General features: G+C 38.6%; 1 protein-coding gene and 1 long non-coding RNA gene across 3 annotated transcripts; one reads left to right on the top strand and one right to left on the bottom strand.

The window, feature by feature from the left end:
* Positions 1–2605: 2605 nt before the first annotated feature.
* LOC103150373 (uncharacterized) lies at positions 2606–5886 on the bottom strand. Its single transcript, XR_477550.2, has 2 exons — positions 5793–5886; positions 2606–3504 (listed from the first exon to the last, which is right to left on the bottom strand). It is a non-coding gene; the product is annotated as an uncharacterized LOC103150373 (long non-coding RNA).
* skap2 (src kinase associated phosphoprotein 2) lies at positions 5292–17005 on the top strand. Of its 2 annotated transcripts, none has more exons than XM_007569965.2 (12): positions 5292–5580; positions 6659–6764; positions 6890–6915; positions 7138–7236; positions 7975–8055; positions 8983–9066; positions 9156–9280; positions 9496–9559; positions 10772–10882; positions 11022–11126; positions 12082–12194; positions 16659–17005. In XM_007569965.2, the coding sequence occupies exons 1-12, from the start codon at positions 5541–5543 to the stop codon at positions 16749–16751; spliced, it is 1047 nt and encodes a 348-aa protein (XP_007570027.1). In that variant the 5' UTR covers positions 5292–5540; the 3' UTR covers positions 16752–17005. The 2 variants fall into 2 exon arrangements, with proteins under 2 accessions (XP_007570027.1, XP_007570026.1); XM_007569964.2 differs by having other exon boundaries at positions 5294–5580; positions 7135–7236.
* The last annotated feature ends 3185 nt before the right edge of the window (positions 17006–20190 follow it).

Below are 20190 nucleotides of genomic sequence, written 5' to 3'. Positions count from 1 at the left end.
ATATAACTGAATAAATGAATTTATTCAGTTTTTCGTGTGTGTGGGAGATAAAAAAAAAGATCTCGCAGAAAGGTGAGTTAATGGAAATTTTTCAACACAGGCCACATTCTGGTTTATTCTTATATGGATCTCAGATTATTATATTTCTTGAAATAAACTTTTACAATTATCGGGAATATAACACGTTTGTCTTATTTCACCGAGTTGACTTTTGCAGAAAATGCGTTTCTAATTAAAATCAAAATAAAAAATGCGTGGCAAATAAAAAGAGAACAATAACGAGAGTTGTAGAGTAAATTTTTATAAACAGATTTAAAAAATATAGTAACACTAATAATGCAAACTAAATATAAGTGGCAAAGCTAAGCTAAGTTTTATAATACTTCAAATGAATTTCAGCGACTTTTCATGTGGAGTTGTTAACTTAGCCCCACAGTGGTAACGGTCTTAATTTCTTGACAAAACTGAAATAATAAGATTAAATTAAACTAAACTAGTGCAAATAAATTGAGAACCTGCTGAGAAACCCTGGCCAAAAGTGGGGACTCCTCTTGGTTTTCTAATTAAGTTTTATTGCCTATAAAACTCACAGGGTTGAGGGCGCTTGTTTATGGTCTGAACCGCACTGCAACAGCGCTTCTTTGCATGAAAAATTCAGCCTCACTCTCTCGTATTTCTCAAAACCTTTTAACATTTGAGTTAGCATAATTTACATGTATGGCAGTGCGATATTTATACACTAACAAATTAGGTAACATGGATTAGTGACTAAATTTGAACTTTTTGTCAATACTAACCGAGAGGCCTTCCAGTAAAAGCCCATGACGCACTTATAGTTTAAGTGAGATCGGTGAGTATTTGAAATTACGCCGAAGTTTTTCTCCACACACATTTTGCTCATACATTAACACGTTTAATAAACCGCTTAAAAACGTAATTATATATAAATATATATTTAAAAAATCCCTGACATTATTTTTCATTTTAACATGGTTTAATATGTTTTGTTGTGTAGTGAGTGTTTTGAGCTCATTGTTTCTGGCTAAAAACAGGAAAGTGAATGTTTGCTTTGAGGAAACATTGCGTAACAAGTTCTGTCTGAATTTTGCGGGTTGCGTCACCAAATACGCCACAAATAAAACTAACGAGCTGCTGCTTCTGCTGAAAATAATTTCAAACGATGCTACTCGTGCGTTATTATAATTGAAGAGTGTGAATTAAAACTTTACAAGCTGGGATGTTGGGAGATCACTGGACTCCACACTTTTGGCATTAAGGCATAGACTAAACAAAGTGTTAGAACCCCCAGACCAGCAGGGGGCCCACAAGAGCACTTCGATTACATTCATCAATGGTCTATTTCAAAATTCTGAAGGTTTTTGAATATTAAAATGTAAAGAATGGCAATATTTATTTTGTAAAACCTCACAATTATGCAGGGAATACTGGTACGCTTTGGCAGTTGTGCTAATTGTCTTAATTTTAAATCCTCCGTTATGGAGCCAAATTGCATGAATGTTACAAATGAAAATAAATCAAAAATAAATAAATAATTATTGTCTTTAACTGCTTGTTAAAGACAATAATTATTGTAAGCACCACCGATCTAACATGGCCCCTCCTTGCTGACTCTACTGAGTGTGTATTAAAAAGCTGGGCATTACAAATCTACATACCTTCACAATTTACTCAGCACGGTTTATTTAGTAGATAACATAACATTTGATCAGTTAAACCGTGGGCACATGGAGTAAAGATGAAACTAGGGATGCTAATAAGTGGTGCTAATCTGGTGAGGTATGGGGCTCGACTGAAAATTCCTTCTTGTCAAACTAATTCCAACACCTTGATTCAATAAACAACAAGTTACCACCTGCATTTTATTTAAAGAACGACGATCAGCTAACCTGTCTGGACGACTTTGTTTTATTCAGCTGACATCATGGTCATCCTTAGGATAACAGGCAAACTTTATGGGGGAAACCAGATACAACACTCATCCCTCCCTCCATGTATCCACACACAGAGAAACTCGCGAGGGTCAGAGGTCAAACTGGCTCTCCTCTCCTCTTCCAGCTGGGAGGAACTCTTGCCAGGTCAGGAGGGGGTCAGGTTTTGAATGACTACACAGCTCATAAAAATGCAATGGCAGCTTAAGCAGGAAGTGAGGTCATGAGACGCTTGCAGCAACAGCCTTGGAAAATCAGGCTACAGGTCTGGTCAAAGAGCCTTTCGGTGTTCATGAAGGTTCTGTACTGGGTTAAACAAACCCAGTTTTGGTAGTGGTAATGATCAGTGATAATTAATTGATTTTGATGACCACCATGATGAAGTTGTTTCACATTCATCAGCAGCATAATAAGAAAAAAAAAAGTTTGGTATTACAAAACAACAGATTTATTGTTGTTTTTGTCAGTGTAAAAGACCCTCATGGCAGCTTAGTGGTCATTTTGGAGATTTTGACATCTTTCTTTAACCCCACTAATGGGAATATCTCTTTAAAGAAAAGTTTTTGTCCAAACAGAATGACACGATATATTAAGCCATACCCTAAAACGAAGCTGTAAGACTCTTTTCAAAGAAGAAAAACGACAAGGACAGTTTTTAAAAATGGTTTGAATTATTTATTTCATTCTAATGCTTAAATCATAAGTAATTGATTAATGCAATCGCAGCTTTTGGTTTACGTAGTGTCTCAATCACATTCTTTCCTCTCTGTTATGATCAGTGAGTTCTCCAGAAGGTATGTTTGTCTGCAGTATCCAGAAACCTTCTCAACGCCTGCAGCAACAGGAAAAGTAATCAACTCAGCATGACTGATCGGATCTTTCTGACACGTTTCTCAAGAAGACAAAGCTTTAAAGTTCAAGAGCTCAGCCTTCCCACCTAGACTGCGTGACTGTCAGAAGTAAGAAGACGACTTAAGTCAGGTGACGACTTTTAAATAAATGACAGTGTCATAAATAGTTAGGCAAAAGGCCTATTTCTTAAAATGTGCAAGTAGAAACATGTTAATCAGTGGAAGGCGAGTCTGCACTTGTGTTCAGCCCTTCTTTACTCTGAGACTCGTAAATAAAATCCAGAGCATCCAACTGCTTTAAAAGTTCTCCTAATTAGAAAATATAGTCCACCTGTGCATTATTTAATCTCTGTACAAATAAAGTATCACTGCAAGAACCTCAGAGGGTAACATTAATGCAACTAAAATTCCAAACAAAAGGGTTTATCTGTCCTCTGGCTAGTCCAGCATCGGGTTGCGGGGGCAGCAGTTTAAGCAGAGAAGCCCAGATTTCCTTCTCTCCACACACTTGGGCCAGCTCCTCCCAGGGGCTCCAAAGTCCAGCTGAGAAACACAGTCCCCATAGCGTGTCACAGGTTTTCTTCTGATTTTCCTCCCACCACATCAACTGAGTCTTCTCAATATGGGGAATAAGCGGCTCTACTCTGGGCCCCTCTGGGAACGGCAAGCTTCTCACTGTATCCCTAAGGAAGAGTTCAGACATCCTGCAGAAAAAATCTCATTTTAGCTGCTTATATCCACGATCTCGTTCTTTCAGTCACTAATCATCGCTTGTGACAATAGATTAGGATAGGAACATAGACCGACCAATAAATCCAGAGTTTCACCTTTTGGTTCAGCTCTGACTGCCAATCTGCATATTTATGCTGCAAAGAGCATTAACCATTTGTGACCAAGAACCCCAGATAATTAAACTCCTCCACTTGGGTAAGAATCTTGTCCCTGACCCAGACCTCAACCCTTTTCCAGCTCAAGAACATGGTTTCTGATTTGACGGTGCTCATTTTAAAGCTGACCACTTCACATTTGGCTGAGAACTGCTTTACAAAAAAACTGGAGATGATGGTCTGATGAAGCAAACAGAACCACTGGCCAGGGAGAGCATTAATCAGTGAATCAGAACCGAGGCTAATGGCACAGCCGGCCCAAGGCATATGTGAGTGAAGCGGCTCCTAACACCACCAGGGGGCTCACAAGAGCATCATTTGATTTTATTTTGTAGTGGTAGATTGCACATTTTACACTGTCTACACTTTCTGTTTCAAATTTTAAAAACAAAAGATATTAATCTTGCTAACTTGTTTACTGTAAATTCAATTTTTGAATTTACAAACATTAAATTAATATGCCACACTTATTTACAACACAGTAAATACTATTCTCCATTTCAAAAAGCAAATTTATTAGAGCATCTTTGCTTGTTTAATACTCCTGTGAGATTAGAACCAAGAACCATAATAGCGCCGGTATGATGCACACAGCAAAACATATAAATTTTACCAAGTATTTTTGATCTAGTTTCTAGTGTAAAGGTCTTAGTACACTTAAAGTAACACAAAACTAACTTTAATGTAGCTTTTCAGCAACATATAGGAGCTTGTTTAAGTCAATAATTCCTTAATATTGATTAATATTCCTAAGTACAAATACAAACAAGCTCCTACATCATGCTAAAAGGTTGCTTGTAAGCTAATTTTATCTTATTTCAGGAGTAATAAGATATTTCTCTTGAAACTAGACTAAAATACTTGGTAGAATTTTGTGCTTTTGCAGTATGAGCTAATAGTAGGCATTGTACACACATAGTATAGCCTAGAAATGATGAAGTATGTAATTTTGATATATTAAAGCACCACAAGGTAAACTCTGCTTAGGGCCCCAGAAAGGCTTGGCCCGGCCCTGGTCCATGGAAACATTGGAGGAGCTGCAGAGATCCACTGGTCAGGTAGAAAAACTGACATGACAGCTGGTCATTCAGACACTTTGCAAATCAGGCCTGGTTTGCAGGTTACGGCAAGCCATGTAGGACATATGGCAACTGCAACATATATTATGTATATGGATATTTATTTAGAGGATTACTTATGAGTTGGTTAAACACAGAAGGAGATGAAGAAGATATAAGGTAGATGAAAATGAAATAAAACTTTTGGACCTATTGAACGTCTGTTCTGTCTGTCTCTATCCTTCCGTGTCATAGCCCACTTCTTAACTCTTACATTATAATGATTGAGCGCTTCAGTAATTCTCTTTGCAGCTATTAATGACCCCTGTTTAGATTTACAGCGCTGACATATTCATAAACTGCAAACATCTTACATCAGTGTTAAAAACTAATAATTAAAAAATTTAACCCACGGGCGTAGTAATGTGTCCATTAAGTTAGAGGCAGCGAAGACAGTTATTTAGTGCAATAGTTATGTGACGTTGAATCGATCAAAAAATATGATTTCCTGACTTTATTATCGTTTAAAGAGGCGGCGGACCATTAAAGCATCAGCTCCGTGTCTGCAGAACAATACACTGACAGGCAGAGACCAATAAATGTCAGCGTGGCTCCTCCTGAGCAAACGTCATGCGGCTCTTCGCTGTTGATCCCCATGCGGAACCGAGTGGTCACTTTTAGAAATAATTGACAAACAGGCTTCCGTGTGAGAGACAGAGCTGCTGCTTCCGTGTACTGTTAAGTTCCTCTCTTGGCGGAAGGTCCACCGAGCTCCAGCTGTCGCTCCTCGCTACGATGCGCGCGATTCCCGACGAGTTAACGACGCTGATTTCAGGTGAGCTCATCGATCAGTGATTGATTGTTTGTCAGTGTTCTTTCCTCGCGTGATTTTTTTTTCTTTCACTAGACTTAGGGAAAGCAGTCTGAGAAAAGAGGAACCATCCACTCACAATGAGTGATGTTCTTTCGTTATATCAATTCCTGTCAAACCTCGCTCAGCGGCGAATATGTCGCTGCTTAAGCTTGATTAATAAACACTGCTCTCACCTGGTGACCCTGACAGTCAGCTATAGTTCAGACATCCGGTTTGACGCCTTTGTGGTCTGCTGCACATCAGCTGCACACGGACAAAGTAAGGATGTCTAAAGCTGCCTGTCAGGTATTTCTCTAAAATCAACCAAAAACAGCTTTAGAGATGACCTAGCACTTATTGAACAACTCACCATTGTCAGCTTTTCTATTTTGTGATAAATTGCAATAATGCACTAATCAAGAGGAAATACCTTTGAAAAGTAAACTTTATTTGAGGCATTCCTCTGGTGACATCACAACAGACTGATGACAATTGACATTCAATGTCCTGATATTTAAAGTTAGGTTAATCAAAGGAGACACCTGACTAGCATGTTATGAAACCAACATTCGAATGGCCAGAACTCATTTTTGGGGCATGTGAAACCTCATTATGAATCAAATTATTAAAGGGTTAAAATCAGGAGAAAAGCTATATGTTAAATCAAGACAGAGATAAACTTGCTTCATGCACTAACAATAATTTACAGAGTAACCCATGGAGACAGTAATTGCCAGGAAGAAAGACTTAAAATGAATCCTTAATCTCAGCCATCCGTGCAGCTTTATTCAGCCGTCTCAGAATCTTCATCATCATCTGTCTAAAGTCGCCCATCCTCCAGATTATCAACAGCAACTGATCAGCTCCATTCCTCCTGTAATGTCACAGATTTTGCTTTTCATTAGTACACATTTTCATGACTTTTCTTTGGAAATCTGTACTTCATTACTAAGTCCTGTGATTATTATTTTTTTATTATTGTCAAGGTCTATTTGCTGTGAGGGAAAGAAGTGCACCGCTGAGCTGTACCTTCAAATGTTTCCTCTGCTACTTTATTTAGATTTGGAACAGTTCCTCTGTGATGGACTAAAAGCAGAAAGTTTAAGCAAGAAGGCAAAAGAGAGGCGGGAAACCTTTATCAAACGGATCAAGGAGGTCAAACTAAGGTATTGCCGCATGAACTGTGCATTAAACATTTCCTGTGATCACAAAGGTGCCACTAAGTCATCAAATACTTTATCGCTAATGCATGTTTTAAACTAGTAATGTCAATTTATTGTCTTATCTATAGTTTCCCTCAAGATTTCAAAGACAAAGGTGAGTGTTTGTCTTTATCATCTTATTCTTTTTTCCCCTTCCTCTTTTTGAGCAATGTTGCAGATCTGGAACTGCAAAAAATAGAATTTTGGTTTTGATTCACCAATGCTTAACCATTTTGTCTATTTGACACTTGTCGAAGTAGCTTGGAAAAGGAGAACCGTCGGTAGATGAACATAACCAAATCACACAATGCCTCACAGCTCATATTTACTCCAGTAGGTGGAGATGATTCAGATGAGGATGAGGAAGTTGACAGCAACAACGATGGAGGCTCTATGCATTCAGAGCGGACGGACAAGGACGAAGAAGGGGGCGAAGGTAATTAACTGAACGAGCCGTGGAAAAACGTCAGGAAATTCACAAATCTGTGTGTATCCCTCGGAGAAAGTGACTCTGAGTGACACGGTGAGGGAGGAGGCATTCCAACTGTAACTCGGCAACATACTTGGGGAAAGCAATTCAGAGGAACAACTGCTGCCCCTCGCCACCTCCCTTACGTCCCCCACCCCTTCACCGCCACCACCCCCTCTTCAGCAGCTAGAGTGTGTTTTACTGCTCTCAGCCATAGTCGGGGGACTAAAAATTACTGCCATGGCTGAAGTTTGTGCAAAAACATCCCCTCCAGTTTTCAAGCACTCTAATCCAGCATGCTTCTCGAAGGGAATCAATGCAATATTTCATACTTGCTGTTTAGAGGAAAGTACAAGGGAATTCCTTGTGGGATGGTGATTAAGGGACTGTGGGGGTTTATGGGCCTTAAGCAGCTGCCACTTTTATGGCTTCTCTTTCACACAAAGCAACTTTGACACAGCAATTAGACATTTGCATTGAAGTTGCACTGTACAAGGCAGGCCTTGTATACTCAGAAATATAGGTGAGTGGAGCATTTATGGGTTCTGCTGTTAATTATTGTCAAATAAACAAATGCCCCATGGCTACGTTCCCCTAAAACTATTGTTGACACACTTATGAAAACGTAGAAACACCTTTTTCATTTTAACATTTCAAAAGGATGCGTTTGATTTGATACATTGCGTTGATCTTGGTCCTCTACAGGTGTGCAGCAGGCCCCGCCCGTTGCAGCCCAGGACTTGACGTCTGTCTTCAAAGCAGGATATCTGGAGAAACGCAGGAAGGGTTGGTGCTCTAATAACTACAGTTAAATAAATGAAATCTAGAGCAGACTCTGTTTGTCTGGACAATAAAGTGCAGTCGGCTTTGCAGAAATATTAAGTCCCTGACCTTTCTCACTTTTTGTCAAATTACAGCCAAACATGTCAATATGTTTTATCAGGATTTTATGTGACAAGTCAGCGTTTTGGCGCATAATTGTGAATTGGCTGGACTCCCTGAGTCAGTACTTTGTGGAACTCCTTTTTGTCTGTCAGGTTTTTTTTTTTTGTTTTGTTTTGTTTTTGTTTTTTGTATATGTTTCTACAAACTTTACATATCCATAGATTCTTTTTTTAAAACTATTCTTCATTGCAACATAGCTTATGTTCAGTCAGATTTGATTGGAAGCATTTGTGATCAATAATTTTGAAGTCTCGCCACATACTCTCATTTGGTTAAAGGTCTTGACTTTTACTGGGACATTCCAACACATGAATGTGCTTTGCTCTAAACCATTATCCAAGTCTCAGGAACTTTGCAGCCTCTAATAGGCTTTCATTGAGGATTGCGCTGCATATATCAGAATCAGTTCATCGCTTATGAAACGTGCAAAAGATTGTGACTGCAACATGAACAAGTGTAAAAAAAAAAAAGCCCCAAAAAGTTGAAACCTTTGCATAACAGACATGTATGATCTGTGAAAGTAAAGTGTAGTGTTTGGTCTCCTGTTAAACCTTTTGCAAAGAAAAATTTGTTCATAAAGAAGTTTGCATGTATACAATATATATATTGTATACATATGATGTATTCTAAAATATATTTGTAAACTCTGAATATTGTACATAATGATCCTACTGTAAACTGTAGTATGAAAACAATGTCGCATGCAAACCACTGAAACGGTCAACTAAAATGTTGTTACTTTCATGCAAATCGTCTTTCTCTGCACAGATCACAGCTTTTTTGGCACCGAATGGCAGAAAAGATGGTGTGCTCTGAGCCATCACACCTTCTACTATTATGGCAGTGAGAAAGGTACAGTTTGTCAGTCAAAAGTTTTTTGTTTTCATTATGTCTGCATTATGTTGACCATTTATAATGGTACTTTTATCTTCTGCAACAAGACAAGCAGCAGAAAGGCGAGTTCGGCATTGATGGCTACAACGTCAAAATGAACAACACCTTACGGAAAGACTCAAAGAAGGACTGCTGCTTTGAAATTTCTGCTCCAGACAAGCGAGTCTATCAGGTTCGCTTCTCTCACTGATACTAAAAAAAAAAAGAAAAAAGTAATATTTACTCATATCAGTCATTTTACTCTCAACTCAAAATGCATATTTGAAATGTGTTCCTGATGTTCATGCCGCTCCATGCAGAACATTTTCTCATGCATAGATGCATTACCACTAATTAACACATGCAGGCCTGAGTGTTGTTTTAATTTTGTTCTGTGTTTGGTTTCAGTTTTGTGCCTCATCAACGAAGGAGGCAGAGGAATGGGTGAAACAAATAGACTTTGTGTTGAGAGGTATGAGGGCTTCCACACGTTTACTATATTTGTTATAGTGGTTCTCCCAGCTTCACCCCAGTAAATAAGAGATTCCGAATACCAACACAGTAATGGACATCTTAAAACTGTGATAATGGATTGATTTGGAAGTTTTATTTAAAATGTTTTTTTAAAATCTTTTCTATGTGTTGTGTTAGGGTTAAGTTGCATATTTCATTTTAAACGTAGGTAGCCATTTTTAAATTAAAAACTGGTTAACTCCAAGTTGAAAAGAATTAACTTTCTTATCAACCCTGTCCTTAAAGATATTGTGGCTGCTACCTGTTGAAAATACACTTGTCAACTTGAGGACTTTGTCACCATATTTAAAAAGCTTTTAGACCTCTTCAATTACTGTTTCAGAAAAGTGATAAATCTAGCTTCTGTTGAAGAATAAATTGTGTTGCAATGGAATCTACTCCCATCCCAAATCTATCAGAAAAATGAAACTAAATAGCAACATATACACTAAAATGACAAAAATAAGAGTTATTTTGTAATTCTAAACATGCTTAGGGTGTCTCTTACTTCTGCTATATTGTTCAGTCCTACTGGAATATCCATGACAATTGCATACCATTTGTTAAGTATGCTTATAGCTATTTCTCTTAGCGGAGTTGGTAACAGTGTTGAGATGCAGTGACAGCCACTGAACTAGAGTTTGTAGTTGCATCTCTCATGGTTAGTTTCTCATTAAATATGTCCTGCACACAGCACGGTGTGTTAGTGAATGGGTGCCTAAAATGCTAAGAAATCCAGTCCTGTTGTTGCTGCGAACATCGTTTAGCTTATTGCACATATACCGCTAGTTTTCATCTTTCAACTTCAATGTTGTCATATTCGCATTCCAGTTTCAGAGACACTTATGAAAACATAGAACTAAAAACAAAAGTGAATTGATTTTGGTTCACTTTTGTCCACTTCTCTTTATGTTGCTGTTTACCTTGTAAAGGGTTTGTACCAACATTTCCTCTGAATGGCACTTAAAGGCGAACCACATAGTTCCAGTGATAACTTTCACCGCAGCTGGGGAGTCTTGGTTCTGTTTCATCAGTAGTATCATTTTCATTTCTTTAGAACTAAACGTTCACCAAAGAACGTGAAATCTTATGTGCTTTTTGAAAATAAATAAACATGAGATAAATATTCTGTTGAACTTTACATTATTATTTTTTGTTGTTGTTTTATTAGATATGTCTGGCATCATTCCTGAAGAAGATGACGACGAACAGTTCATGTATGACGACGTTGGAACTGCTCCTGATTTTGCCCCGGGTGAAGAAATCTACGAAGAGCTTCCAGGTCTGACCACATTCTAGTGATTAGTGAATCACTGTCACAGTTACGATATGATGTAGAAAAAAAAAAATCCCATTTTTCTGTCCTTTCTACAAAATTTGAAATGCACGCTAATGCATCAGTATGGTTGTATTTCCTCCAGATGAGGAGATGCCTGGTCCAGCCAAACCTCCACCAAAAGTTGAACCATCATCCAAACCTCCTCTTCATCCTCCTCCTGTTGCTGCCAGTTCTGCCGCACCTGGAGGTATTGCTTCTGAATATACATACAACTTTAACTAATAGCAGCAGATGGGTCTGATCAAGTGACTGTTTAAAAGCTGCAGCGAAGAGGAAGTAGTAACACTGACAGAGGAAGTGCCTGTGAACAACTGAAAGTTACTGTGCACAATTCTGGAAATAACTTTGCTTGACTTGCTCAACTTCCTTTTACGGCACTTAGCATGTTTAAACACCAGAAATACCATTGCATATTTTAAGCAAGAAAATAGGGTTATTAACAGAAGCAAAAATGGGTGTTGCTTAAATAAATAAACTACCCCAAAACATGTCTGTAGATGACTAGTTTCCTACAACACAAACTGTTTAAGGCCAGTTTTTGTGCACAGCCCCATGCATACATATGGGTAAGAAAAAGGGCTTTACTTTAAAATAAAGAAAAAGAAGGAAAGAGAATTCCATCTAAAGCAAGGTATTTATATAAATTATTTAAGAATACTGTAATGAAGACACATGGAAATATAAATGTTCAATCAAACAAACGTCTAGGTTGAGAAAAACGAGCATCAAAGATCTTAATCAAAAGCTGCAGTAAGCAGTCCTTTTAATCTTGATTTAAAGGAGCCAAGAGTTTCCACACATTTCTGGTTTTCATATGGTTCGATTCACATGGTTTGTTTCATATGGTTCTGAGGAGCTTAGAAACTCTACAATGCCTGCCCTTGTTTAGTTCTGCAGCTAGGAACACTGGGTAGATTACTGCACTGCTATAAAGACTGTTAGCATTTCTAAGTTGTATCAATGGCGTCTCAGAGCAAATGTGAGTCTGTCTTATCCATACTTATCTTTGCTATTAGAATGTTTTCAGCCAAAAAAAAAAATGGTCTCAGCATCCCGATTAACGCAAGTGGAAAATTAAATTAAATTAAATTAAATTAACTTGAAACCTCTTATATCACCTTATGTTGTTTCTCCTTGCACAGCTGACAAGAGCACAGACTATGCAAACTTCTACCAAGGCTTATGGGACTGCACAGGGGACCACCCAGATGAGCTGTCTTTCAAACGTGGAGAGGCCATCTACATCCTGAGCAAGGTATGGACCAGGGAGCTCTGGGTGTCGGAGATCAACTGTTTTCTCTCCTATAGAGAATAGAATTACGACAATTCACCTCTGAGGAAACGTAAAAGCAATCAGGTCTGCTGACTAAATGATTATCTGACTCTAGTGATTAGTCCATCAAAGCTAAATTGTCCAAGTCCTTAAAAGAAGCAGATTTTCTTGATATGTTACTGAGGGGACGGTCAGAGATGGACCTGACTAGAGGTTTTTTTCTCTGGAACTCCGACATGGAGGATTAGACGTGTCGCAGCAGAAACTGCTTTAGTGCCGTTGGCAGATTCTGGCTTTAGCTGGCACACAACATCATTCCATCACTCCCATCTGGAGTATTTTAGCACTCTGTCACTGCTGCCATGCCAGGCGCTGAGCTGCCCTGAACCCCCCCCTCCCCACACACACACCTCTCATGCATCTCTATCACCTCTCTAAATAGGAATGTGTGTTCTCAGGAAACCCAGACTTAGCATTCGGAGCAGGTGAAGACGTGTAGTGGACGCACAATTTCCGAGGCTTGTCAAGCCGGGCAGGGCCAGGAGAACTGAGGGCCCGTTCTTTACCTTCACTCTGTAACCAAACAGGAGCTCTTTTGTACTTGTCTGCTTTGAGTAAGCACCAAATAGGGTTTGTTGATGCATTCCACATTTGGAGCAGTGGTCTTGAAATAAAAGGTAGAATTTCATGTTTTTACAGATGGATGTTGGATCATGTGGTATGTTTAAAGAAAAAGTGTGAAATGTGCTCCATCTGAACAGGCTATATTTCTTGTCTGGTTTAGTTCCTATGATGCATGCGGTCATATGGGACAGACTGCTGACAGCTGGCCAAGGAACTTTTAAAATTCAAGTCTGCCATCTAGTGGCAAAGCATGTAGCTCTTTTGTTCAGATGGGTTGTACAACTCATTGGTCAGTTACTGATGAAATACTGCCTTACTAACCAAAATAATAATTTAATGTTGGTAATGGTTAAATATAATTTAATGTTAATCTTGAATTATAGGAAATTACTTATTCTAATACCCGGAATAAAAAAAACCTTTAAACTGTGAAAGCGGGTTGGGGAGGGAGAAGGAAATAAAATAAAGTAATACATGTTTGAAATCGGATATAAAAAAGTAATTTTGGTAATTAAATTATATTCGCTCTTGCTAACAAAATAATTAAATAGAAATGATTTGATTTCTGTAATTAAGAGACTGAAATTAGTTTTGTATGTCACACTGGGGAATAGAGCATCAGCCAAATTAATTCTCCATTGACCAATCAGCCATTACCGTACAAATCCAAATGCACAAAGTAGAAAACCCTAATAATGCGCATCAGCTAAATCCTGGTTTATTGGTCTGTCCTGTTGTGTGGAAAAAAAAACAACAACCAAGAATCAAGTTGCCCTTTCAGTGCCTAAGAGTGCCATTAGCTGAAACCTTGGTGTTGGGGGTTGTGGCCTGCTACGAGTGCAATGACCATAAAACCCGTCTGGACCACAGCCAGCTGCAGCTAAAAGCTTGGCCGTCTCCCTTCCTCTTCCACAAGTCTCCTTTATCCCTCTGCCTTGCATTCCTCCCCCACCACAAATCCCAGTAATAGGTGTGGAGTTCCAGCTATGAGACCCCTCCTGAAGTCGGGACTTGAGAGTTTGATAGCTGTTCGATTCGGCTGCACAGCCGACCACTCTCCGTTTACACGCATGTGCACAACCCCTTCCCCAACGGAAAGTGAAAAGAATAATTAATGAGTATAGCATTTAAAAACTCCACATTAGGGGAAAACGTCTTCACATTTCATCTTCACGAACCGATGCAACCGAAGAATTTCCTGTGGTACAAGTAATTCAATTACGACAGCGTGCCCTTTTTCGGTTTTGGGTGTTTGTGTTAACGTGCGTGTGTTCTCACAGGGTGTGGTGTCATTAGTCATCCACAGCTCCGTATATTCATTCCCAAGTTGTGTCCAGCACTCACTCAACCTTAACTTATTTGTCAGCCAGCCAACTATACAATGAGGTGTTGCTGTTTTCAAAAGCTGGAGGCAGGAAGTCATCACACACACGGACACACATGTGTGCAAATACACAGCCGCGCACACACCTACACACACACCACAGCCTACTCCTCCAGTTGTCCAGATGAAGTGTCATTTGGACCATGTAGCACACCTTTAAAGCCAAACATTTTTTGTTGATATTTTATATTAAAAAACACTATTCAAATCTTTTGATGTCTTTGATACTGATTTGTGAATCCATATAAAAAAAAAAAAATCTGCCAAACGATGAGAGTTGGTTTGTGATTGCTAAAAAATTTTTACTTTTAATTCTAGGTTTTTCCTGACAACCAAACAAAATACATGGTGTTGCTTGGCAGTGGCTGTCCTTGTGGGCTAGCCTGCAAACAAACTTGACATAAACCTAAGAGCTAATGCTAGCTTAATAACGACAAAATATTGCTAGCTAGTTAATGTTCGAAATTGATTGTAACGTGCCATCATTTAATAATTACCCATTTAATAATTACCAGTTATTATGTGCTGTTTAGTAGCAAGAAACACTGCTTGCTTGCAAGTTGGGCTTTAGCATCAGCACTGTTATAAAAAAATGATTTAAAGCTCAATATAAATCTATTTAAATCGGAAACCTTCTAATGGTCAAACCCTAATGGTTCTAATCGTGTAATAAATTAATCCTATTCATTTCTAACACAAGTACAAACACATTTGCATTGTATTAACAACTAATGTAAATAACAGCGTAAGTTGAATTCAAACCAAAATCTTCTTAGGCAATATTTAATCTCTAAAGTAATTAATGCTAATAATATATAACTATTATACCACTTGAATCACCATCACCCCCAAAGCGATTACATGCAGGTCAATGGGTCCATGAAGGCACCAGTATCCTCATGACAGTCAAGAGGTTAAATATATTTGGCAATTTGATTGATTGGAATTTAAATCATTTGCATTTGACACCGTCCAAAAGTAATGTTTCTGGTGTAACGGACTATCGCAAAGTGTTCATTAGTGTTATGCCAAGACTCTAATGCAGACTGTAAATGCTCTCTTCTTTAATCTAAAAAAATAACCTAACACCAGAATCTGGTTATTGCCAACACTGCTACCAAAACGTATAATGCAAAGCAAAATCTTGCATCTAATTCACTGACTTGCAGAGTAAGACGGACTCGGATGCGGCTCCGGCTTGTCCCTGAATTCTGCCTTTTAAGACGTTCCCTCAGTTTTCCCTCCTTCTGCCTTGTCAGAACCTGAGCTCCAGCCTTGATTCATGTTCTGGAAAGACTTTGATGTGAGGTCAGGCTCTTGTCCAAAAGAGAGAGATGGTCTCAGATCTCCCCTCACGCTGTCTTTCTCTCATCTCAGCATGCTGACTGTCATTTGAAGCTGTCTCCTTTTGGGCTCGGAAAGATTTACGTGCAATGCACGTTGATTTTTTTTTTTTTTTTTTGTGGTGGAGTGGATTAAAATGCTGATTTGTGATCTTAAACGTGACGGCTGAATGTGGGGGGATGGGCAACAACAAACTGTATGAAGTTGTGGATGGGATATGCCACCATGTCTATTACAAAGCATGCCTTTTCCCTGAAACAAGGGAAAAGGCATCCAATTAATGCTTGATTTTTTAAAAATATATTTCCAGAGAAAATATCTTTGTTTTAAAATGACCAATAAAACTTGACAGTCAAAGCAGGATGTAAAATAGCAGAGAATGTGACACAAAACAACCCAACTAGAATGTAAACAATGGACAAAATGAACAAAAGATGAATATTTTAGGACTGTTGCTGGATAGAAAAGGACAAGTAAGATATTAAAAGTGAAACGCCAATCAAGTTTAATCAAAACAGCAACCTAAAGTGAAAGAAATAATAATATAACTGTTACAACTGGACACATTTTAAGTCAAAGAGGCAGAGGACCCTCTAAAAAGGACAGAACGATTTAATTTCTAGAGCTAAAATAGTCAGAGATTCACTTAACAGACACTAAGATGAGTAACAAAAATAAATTTAGATCTACATCGGAGAAAAGTCAGAAACTTTGCAGAAAGATCCCAAATGAAATGCAAATCAAGGAAATAATAAATGATCAAAAACTGGTTTAAAGACAAATCAGAGAAAAGACTTTATGTCTAAATTTTGACAAATAAAAAAATAAATGAAAAAGCCTTGAAGCTATTATGAAGTCATTTGGATCACTTTGTGTGTGGAGTCTCATCACATCATCCTTTAAGCCACTGCGTTTTATCTCTTTGTGTGCCGAGGGCCTTTTATTTCAATATTACAACCTGAGATTGACAATTACGCAGAGGCTCCTGGGTGTGATTCAGCCTGTAATTGCTTTTTTTTTTCTCTTGCTAATGATTAATTAAACAGTTTAAGTAAGAGCAGACATGCCTATTATTCTTGTTTCTTTGCTTCCAGGAGTACAACAATTTTGGCTGGTGGGTCGGAGAGAAGAACGGAGCAATCGGCATCGTTCCTAGAGACTACCTGTTGGAGCTCTACGTTATGTAAACGCTCTGTGCTGCTGAGGCTTCTGCTTAATCCACTTACCTGCTGTTTCATATATTGAATGGTGGGGCTGGGGGGGTTCTGAGATAAATCCAGTGTTTCAATATTAGCAAGACTGATGATTATAAAAATGGCGATTTGACTGAAAGTATATTTCCAGCATTTTCCTGCACTTTTGTATTTATTTTCTGTTGAAATTATTTGTGATGCCATTCTGGAGTTGCTTTTGGAGAAGATAATAAAAATTCAAACACTCACTGATGTTTTTTATATATGTGTGTGTATATATATATATATATTTACCCTTTTTTTAAGCCACAAGGTGGCAATCTAGTTCCTTATAGAATCATAAGTGACCTTTGTGACGGAGCAAAAATGCTTACCTGAGGTTTACAAGCCATATTAACAAGAATATATATGTATATATAACCCACCTATTTTAACAATACTAACGGAGCTCCAATATATACAATTTCTAGGATAGATGGCTAAAACGTGGATCATCAAAATATTATTTTTTTATTTTTTTGGCTTATGTTCAGCATTTCTGTCCCATGCTTCAAAGCGACCTTTTATTTAAAGCACCTGGGAGACTTGGCTGGGCTGAGGATCACAGCGGCGGCAGATGGGAGGTTGTGCCGCCTCCCTGACTGTAACAGCTGAGGTGCACTAATAGGACAGGCAGCCGCACAGAAAGCCGGGACGCTTATCGCCCTCCGAGGAGCTGTTTGACAGCAGGAGAGTCAGCGTTAGCCGTGCAACGTCCCTCTGAGGTTAGATACATGTACTGTACGTGTGTATTTCTTTTTTGTTGTTTTTGTTGTACCAAAAATGGGCTTCAGTTTTAATGCACTCCGACAAAGAGGCCTTGTCAGGGGTTTTCTCAAGGTTGGGAGACAGGGGGACGAGAGTGGAGTGAGAAATGGAAAGAAAAATGCATTCATCAACCGATAACTCACTGTATCTATTTTTCTTTTTTTTCTGGCTGCTGTCTCTCTGCTTTGTTCGAGTTGAGTGATGAGCCATAGTCCTCTGTCCTCTGGGTGACATTCAAAGAAAACATAAATCCTGAATTTTTATGGTATAGTGCAGTGATAAAGCTTCCCTTCTAATTGGAGCTGTAATGAATTACTATAATTACTTATTGAATATACAGCACTAGAAATGGAGAAGAATGGCTTTGTTTTTTTTGAAAATGTAGAAAAACTAACAAGAGATATGAGATTAGAAACCGTCTTTGTGTTTAAATCTTTAATTCTATCAAAGATAATTTGTGAATTTTAAGCCCAGAACGATGAGGCTGTGCAAAATTATTCACATGCTTTCACTTTTTTTATATATATATAGCGTTTCACATTCCAAACACAGACTTTAATGAAGTTTATTTTAATTTCACGTCAAAGACCAACAGAAAGTTAGGATGTTATCGAGAAGCTGAAGGAAAACAATGCATCGTTTACAAATAAGTATGAAAGGTGTGGCTTATATTTATCCAACCTTTGCAAAAACTTACGGCATCTCAAACATTTGTCTATTCTTCTCTGCACAATACCTCTAGCTACGTCAGACTGGGTGGAAAATATCTGTGATTTTTTTTTCCAGATTTTAGGCCTGGACTTTAACTGGGCCATTTTTGCATATAAATATGTTTTGATCTAAGCCATCCCTTTCACTGTTTGATCTGTTCTGCAGGAAGGTGGATCTTTGCTTCAAATCCTTTGCAGTCTACAACTCCATCTTCCTCCAGCTACCTTTGCTTTCTCTGATGCAAAAAAAGTATTTCCACAGCATGACGCTACCACCACCATTCTTCCCCATGGGGATAGTGTGCTCAGTGTGCTACGCCGTGTTAGTTTTTCTCCACAGATATTTTACAGGTTGGCCGAAAAGCTCAATCCCGTCTGATCAGACCAGCGTTTTCCACATGGTCTTTTCTTATTCAACAATGGCTTTGCTCTTGCCACACTTTCACAAGAGGTCATGAAAACATGCAGTTGTCCCATCAACAGGTTCCTCCACCTTGGCTCGGCTGTGAACCTCTGCGGGCTTCTTCAGAATCACCAAGGGCATTTTGTCAGTTTCCCTCAATAATGATCTCACTGTTTAGCCTACGGGTTTAAATACGTGTCTCGGGTTTGCAGCTGTGCTGTAGTTTTTCCTCTTTTCACATGATGAATTGAACAGTGATGTGAGATGTTAAAGACTTGGGATATGTGCTAAAACCCTGCCGTAAACTCATTCACTTCTTTATTTCTGACCTGTGCTTGTTGGTCTTTACGATGCACTAATGTTTCCTAGCAAACCTCAGGCCTTCACAGAACGGCTTTATGCTGTGAGTGAACTAGAAACAGGCAAATGCACACAGGTAGGGTTGGTTGAATTGGATTTTATTTATAGGCAAAGGGAGTAGGATGTGAATGCGTGCAACATTATTTGTTAGAATGTCACAAAACACAATCATACTCTCATTTCTGCATCTCTGTCACATAAATTACCCTAAACATATCGAAATCTATGCTTGTAACATGATAAAATGGGACAAGGTTCAAGGTATGACTACTGCAGCAAAACACTGCCTTCATTACTGAAATAGGGCGAGTGTTTGCCCTTTTGAGCTCTGCTTTTTAAATATTTGGCAACGGGTCATCTAGTCAGTGGCAAACAAGGCTAAAAGCTGCCTCTCATCTTTAAGTGCCAATAAAAAGATATCCTTAATGGATGACAACTTTCCTCCCCCGTCTCTTGTTAGTTCTGGACAGAGACATCTTCGATATATACAGGCTCTTCTAACGCAATTTAAAATCAAGATATAATGTTTAAAGGATAAATGCCACCATGTCATTAATCCTCCAGCGCAGTAAATAACACTAATGATACCAGAATATCACTAATTAATACTTTTCCCCCCATAAAAACACACCTTCATGAGCTGAATATATATGAACAGAGCTGTTGGGGGCGCGGGGGGTGAGATGATGAATCTATTTTGGGTTTGACGGTGCAGGAAGCTGTCAGTTTTCACAGCTGACTTACAGCTCAGATAAAGTAATTTCAAAACATTTTAACATAAATTATCAATAAAACTTGATCATTTTTGTCAGTATTGATTGTTGGCTGCAAAACAATGTCCTGATATTAGTGCTGTCATGTTTGTTGACTATTATGAAGAGTGCTGACGGTTGATCTCTATGCTACTCTCCATGACTAAATCCGGATCAGTCCGTCAGCTGTTTGGATTATTGGGCAGGTCTCACCTCAGCTTCGTGGAGAGTTTCTGTCAGGAATAACTCAGGCTTTATTTATGTGATAACTCCAAGCTTTTTGCAGGATATGTATCACCTACCCCACCCCAGATGATGCCCCATATATCAGGATTCAATTAAAGCTCTTCCCGCCCCGCCCCACACATCTGGGTTTGAACCTTTAAAATCTGAAATGGTCA

This window comes from Poecilia formosa, unplaced genomic scaffold, assembly GCF_000485575.1.
Source record: "Poecilia formosa unplaced genomic scaffold, Poecilia_formosa-5.1.2 Scaffold253, whole genome shotgun sequence".
Lineage (NCBI taxonomy): Eukaryota > Metazoa > Chordata > Actinopteri > Cyprinodontiformes > Poeciliidae > Poecilia > Poecilia formosa.
The sequence above is the reverse complement of the archived record's forward strand: the minus strand, read 5'-3'. Positions and strand labels throughout refer to the sequence as shown.

What these genes read in the sequence shown, in the direction of transcription:
- skap2 (XM_007569964.2), top strand. Translation starts at nt 5,541, where the DNA reads ATGCGCGCGATTCCCGACGAGTTAACGACGCTGATTTCAG. An exon ending in CAGACAAGCGAGTCTATCAG is followed by an intron (nt 9,281 to 9,495) that starts GTTCGCTTCTCT and finishes GTTTGGTTTCAG; the next exon opens with TTTTGTGCCTCATCAACGAA. An exon ending in AATAGACTTTGTGTTGAGAG is followed by an intron (nt 9,560 to 10,771) that starts GTATGAGGGCTT and finishes TTGTTTTATTAG; the next exon opens with ATATGTCTGGCATCATTCCT.